Source organism: Biomphalaria glabrata, chromosome 5 (genome assembly GCF_947242115.1).
Source record: "Biomphalaria glabrata chromosome 5, xgBioGlab47.1, whole genome shotgun sequence".
NCBI classification, from domain to species: domain Eukaryota; kingdom Metazoa; phylum Mollusca; class Gastropoda; family Planorbidae; genus Biomphalaria; species Biomphalaria glabrata.
In genome coordinates this window covers 35129373-35135453 of record NC_074715.1, presented here as the reverse complement: position 1 = coordinate 35135453, position 6081 = coordinate 35129373, and the positions used below count along the sequence as shown (strand labels likewise).

Here is a 6081-nt window from a genome sequence, read left to right as displayed (position 1 = left end):
AACAAAGTTATTAATATCTGAACTCATTATAAACCATTTCATTTGCTTTGCTTCTAATACTACTGCCTTTCTTTAAGATACGCACATTTTCAATCAGTGTTTTCCTTTAAAATTGACCAAAGGCTATTAAACTACATTTTCAAAATTGTGCATTGATTGCCGATTGCTCTTAACAATAACAAATCCATTACATCCTGTGTGTCCATTAATCAAACAACGATTATACAACAAATACATGTATACATTTATTTAGGTATATTCACTCAAAAGTACTTTGTTTCGACTGTAAAGAAATGAAACCACTAAGAAATTTAATTTGAGCCTGCTTTATTGTTGACAAAAAAAAAAGACAAAAACATTTTTTTTTCATTGCTAATACAACATTAGTTTAAACCTTAAGGAAATGTTATTTAGTTTCAAAATACTCAAACAATTTTATTTACTTTTTGAAAAGTTCTAATTGTGCAGAAATGGGGGGGGGGGGGGGGTGGACAATTAACAATACTTATGTAAATATACACTTTTATTTTTTTTTTAAAGTTTTTATTAAGTTAAATCGTTACATTTGTATATGTAGATATGCCGGCTCAGTAGTACATAAAATTAACTAAGAGATTTCACAATGAAACACTCCAACCCACTATTTGTAAGGATGGCACTAATTGTGTTTATCAATCTATTCATAATATCTTTAACAAAAAACATCACTATTTATATCTTTCGATGCACTTCAAAAACGAAACTGTATCCATACAATCTGTCTGTTCGCTACTTAACTAGTAGATTTAGTGGAGCATACTGTGCCTGTACAGCAGTGGACACACCCAGTGACAGAACCATGAGTCTCTTTAATCGATGCAATGATTTTAAGTAAATATCAGACACAATGTAGCATGGTGCTGCTTGCCACGTCTGCCATGACCAGGTTCAAAAGATTGCTGCGTAGAAATTCTAGTCTGTCTAAAGTAGATCTAGAACATCCCACGGGTCACGTGTTTGGTCACCATTCCTTGACACTTAGACATTTTCTCCGATCAACCAGAAAGTCTCCATTTTCCCTTTGCCCTGGAGAAATAGAGAAACTTTGGGACTAACGATGTTCCGATTTCATAAAATACAAAAGATTTCAAGCAGAGTTTGTGTAAAATAAAAACTCAGTAGAGGCCTCCGTAGAGTGCACTCAAGGGCCATCTGTTTTTTGGTCAGTTATGCAAGTAGAAAGGCGGGTTTGAAGTAGAAACAACCGCAAGCCTCCCTCCTCCATATAAAATTGAAAGTGTGGTAGACGTGAATGTTAGCTCGGATAACGTTGTTGATACTACATTCAGAAATGGAGAACACTTCAGAAGGAACTATGAGTACAACGATGTTGTCCAGACCACATTACAAATATTTTCTAACGCCTTACACGTAAACAATGATCTAGTAATACAAGAGAAATGTATTCTTGTTTTCTTTACCTTTTGTTTTTCCATCCCCTTCTAAGAAGAGCTTACCAAAAAAGGAATTTACTAAACAAGAGCTTACCTAACAGGAGCAAACTACATAAAACAGAGATTTGACTATCTCTTGAGAAGAATATAGATTCTAGACATTTCTGGTTTCTTCCAGCGAGTTTCATTTATCCTTCTTTCACACAGCGCCACCTAGTATTGTGTAATACTGGCATATCTATCGAATTACAACGGTCTCCCCCTCCCGTTCTTACCTTAATAGATACAACACCTCTAGATTCAAGAATAAATGTTCCAAATGTCTTCAATATTTTGGCTGTACTCAAACTGGTATGAATTTTGGACTCTTAAAAAAAGTTTAGAAAAGAATGTTAATATTTTGAAACATTTTTAGCCATTTTTATTATATTAAAAATTAACTCGTGTTTAAAAAACTATTTAAAAAATGGATTAAAAAACAATTGAACAACAATTGAACTCTATATGTCTTGTATCTAGTAGGGTTGAAATGAATTGTAATATAACTTGTGTTTTTAATGAACAAAAGCATCAGTGAATTTTTTCCTATTTTTGTTCTATAGAGAAGACCAAGAATCAAGCACTATATTGATTGGGTAGTATACAGGCCGGCTATCTTACTAGCAATTCCAAGAAATCATATGGCAGACTACCCCTGTATAAAAAAAAGTCCAAATATGTGTAGATGAAAAGCCGCTAAAACTTCATTGTAAGCATCGTAATGAAGTCTTCAATTCGATTTATAGTACTTTTGGTTCTGTGGGTAGGTATTATTTCTTTAGAATGGAATAAATAGTAAACAAGATTCTTTTTCTAATCTTCCCATCATACGAGAGTGCATAGAGTAAATCTGAAAGGGCAATAATCTTTTTTTTTCTTTTCCTTTTAGAAAAATGAATATCCTCCCTTGTTTAAAAAATAATATAACGTCTTTAATTAGCTTGTCTGAGTCAATCAATGTCTCTCAACATTAAACGTAATTAAATTACTATTCGGTATAAAGATCCAGCAAAATTTAAAAGCTGTGTACGTTTTAAGTCACTTCAGCTTGGTCAAAACACTTTGCAGTCTGCAATGCTACTAGTGAGATAAAGAGTTCACACAAATTCTGTTGTATGAATATGAAATATATCTCTAAAATTGCACTATAGCGTAATGTCTTTGTTAAATAGCTTTCAAACAATCATACGTTCTTTAATGAAAGATTTTTATTTGGAACTTGTATGCCCTAAGAGAAATCAGAAATTTAAAAAAAGCCTTTTTAGCGTTTACCGAAAGTGTAAAAGTCGCTATTAGTGTTTTGCGTGGTCTGTCTGTCCGTCCCACCGTCTTAGATTGCAAAAGGTAGAAAAGATCTTATGATATTTTAGATCTAGTAAAGTTCTGGTGCAAGTCTATATTTTGTTCAGTTTCAATTGAAAGCTAATGATGGTATGAAATTACTGTTTAGACTTGTAAGATTAAACAAGACCATGGCCTGAATATTATTTGTCCATGGGTGGATCCGGTGGGGACGCTTCAAGCTCTCTCTCTCTCTTCTTAATCTTGTTTACATTAAATCTACTTTATTTTGAGTGAGAGATCAACTGGGCACATAAAGATGTCGTTAATTGAATTTTATTGTTGAAATCGAGGCTTCTTAGTTTAGGCGAGTTTAATTTATCGATTTTCTTAGGGGGACACTTTGTTTTACTTACCGCTCCCATTAGACTCCATGCGGGACGCAATGTTTACCGCATCACCGAATAGACAGTAGCGTGGCATCTTGTGACCCACCACACCGGCACAGACTGGACCTGTCAAACACAAGAGGAGTTCTTTATCAATGGGTCTGAGAAACTGAAGGCATCCTCATGGGCGGAGCTTCAAAAAGACCTATAAGTGCACGTAGTGATATTATAAGAAAGTAGTGCATTTTTATAGATAAATTATCTGTACATGGAGAAGAAATTCGCTAAATTTTGATAAAATGTATTTAACTCCCCTTACCGGTCGAAATATCAGAGTTCCCTCCCCTAATTCATTTTTCTTAGATTCCAAACTCTTAGAAAAACTGAAAGGACTTTAAATGTAGGCTATGGATTCTTGAAAAAAAAAAGTCCATACCTGAGTTCAATCCTATCCTAATTTTGATTCTGTCAAGTGTTGGTGTGTTTACTGGTTCCAGACTTGATGTAGCGGTTAAAAGTACCAACGACATGCGAGCTATTTGACGGGCGTGTTCGTTTCCGTTCCTGGTCGGCAATCCAGAGACCACCATGTAGGCATCGCCTATGGTTTCTACCTGAAATAGTATGACATATTTTATGATTACGCCAAACAGTCGTCTGCTAAAGTAACAAGCTGAATGTTCTGATCGGGGATTTAGTAAAATCGAGAACTTTCCATCGTTAGTCATATGGTATAGAAGATAACATGAACCCTCTCCGTAGTTTTCGCCTGTCCTGCAATGAAATATAGTTCCAACCTTTGATAAAGAATCATAGAGAGATAGGCTTAAATAATCCTCTCTTGAATATGAAACAATTGACTAAGAAAAACTTTTTCCTACATTATTTTACTCAACAATTAGGAATGTTTATATGATATATTTTTATAATTTTAGATTTTATATAGAATGTGTGTAAGCTGCTATGTATTGATCTCTAGAAAACAAATGTTCATTTATTGATCTGAGAAAACACTCAAAACTTTACTTTAAAACTGACAATTAAAACACAAATACACTTACATAACTGTTGACGTAGGTTTAAGACCCACAAATATTCAAATGTCTCACCTTATAGACATCAAAGTGTTCAATAATCCCATCAAAACACGAGTACAAATCATTCAACATCTTGACAATGTGTACAGGTTCTAACATAGAACAAATATCTGTAAAGCCAACAATGTCACTGAAGTAGATTGTTACACAGTCGTAGAACTCTGGCTCTACCAGGAGACCAGCTTTCAGCCGGTCAGCTACTGGGCTAAATACAAAAAAAAATGCAACAATTATACTATGTAGTTTTGGCATGTGGACAATTTCAACACACACAACAAACATGACAAGTACAATACAAAAAATGTTATTTCGATGTATATTAGATTTCAAATATCAAACCACCCTCAACTTCGCTTTTTTTTATTTTTCATAATTTTGTAACAATTCTAATTGAGATATAATAATTGTCTTGACACAATCATGTTAAAATAGAAAGCGAATCTTTTCATTTCAAAGTTTATGTCAACTCGCACTGTCTGTCTGTCTGGTAAAAGTTTGTACACGTTATTTCTCCCACACGCAATCTCGGATCAAGCTGAAAGTTAGCATAATTATTTCTTTTACCTGACAACACAAGAATCAATAAAAAATAATGTTTAGTTAACTATTATTAATTAATTATTTGTTAGGTATCTCGGTTTCTGAGGCCCACGGTTAACGAGGGTTTCATGTGGCAAGCACTTTACTTTTCCTCATGCCAGGTACCCATTAAAGCTGGGTGGACTCAGATGCACCCTTAGGATCCCGAAATAATAAATACCAGTCTTCACAAGGATTCGTACCTGGGACGCTCCGATTCGGAAGCTAAGCGCTTTGCCACTCGGCCAACACGCTTCCTATGATGTCTATCGATGTCTATTGATGTCTATTGTCAAATAAAATAAAATTACTTTTGTTTCTATGATAATTACTCAAACATGGAAAGAAAGAGCATGCAATATTTGATCCTTGAGCCAACAGGTCTTCTCAGCATCTTTACAGTCCTCAGACAACGTCGCCTGCGCTGGCTTGGACACGTTCGCGGGAAAGTTCCAGAAAGTCATTCTCTATCGCAACTCGCGTCTGGCTCAAGAAAAACTGGTCGCGCCCACCTCCATAACGTGGATGTAATAAAATGGGACCTTAAAACAGTGAACATTGATACTGCCCATTAGGAAGACATAGCCCTAGACCGCACTAGATGGAGAGAGACGGTGACCAAGAGAGCTTTGGACAGTGAAAAAACATGGGCCTTAGCTCTGGAAGAAAAGGGCGCCGTACGACAAATTGGCCAGCTCGTCTACCACCTTAACCTGCGATTTTTCTGGACGGGCGTGTGTCTCCAAAACAGGGATCTACAGTCACATGAAAAAGTGTTTGAGATGAACCATGGTTGCTCTAAAACTGAAGGAGGCCAACTCAAACTAGTTTACTCAGTAAATGTAGCTACTCTATGTGATGTGAACTATTGCGTTCGATATGTATGTGAATGTTTTGAGAAGATACATTACAATCTAAAAACGATGTTTGATAGACTACAACTCTTAAATGCTTAGACTTAGGTATCCTTCATGCCTTCTACATGGACCCATAACACATGCGTCTACTTTTTTCATAATTTATTTTTATACATTTTCATTACTCTTTCTAACTGTTGACTCATGCCATGCATTTTTATTATATAAGAAAAAAAACTTTTTTTTTGGTCCATAAATACGTGAATGGTTAATAACATAATAAAAAAAACAGTCTAAAGCTATTTTGGCATCCGGAGTGACTTAACATAACAGTTTATGTATGAGAAAAACAAATTAAATTTTAAGCATATCAGGCTCATATTTGAATGAATTTTACATTGTCTGA

General features: G+C 35.0%; 1 protein-coding gene across 1 annotated transcript in view; it reads right to left on the bottom strand.

Annotated features, from left to right (window-relative positions):
• Window positions 1-338: 338 nt before the first annotated feature.
• Window positions 339-6081, bottom strand: part of LOC106060860 (atrial natriuretic peptide receptor 1-like) — a 51629-nt gene continuing 45886 nt past the window's right edge. The window contains exons 19-23 of the mRNA XM_056028375.1: window positions 4252-4444; window positions 3579-3756; window positions 3170-3268; window positions 1709-1800; window positions 339-1065 (exon numbers count right to left, since the gene is read on the bottom strand). Coding sequence (XP_055884350.1) covers window positions 1018-1065; window positions 1709-1800; window positions 3170-3268; window positions 3579-3756; window positions 4252-4444 — 610 coding nt within the window. The 3' untranslated portion in view covers window positions 339-1017. The remainder of the gene's footprint in view (window positions 1066-1708; window positions 1801-3169; window positions 3269-3578; window positions 3757-4251; window positions 4445-6081) is intronic.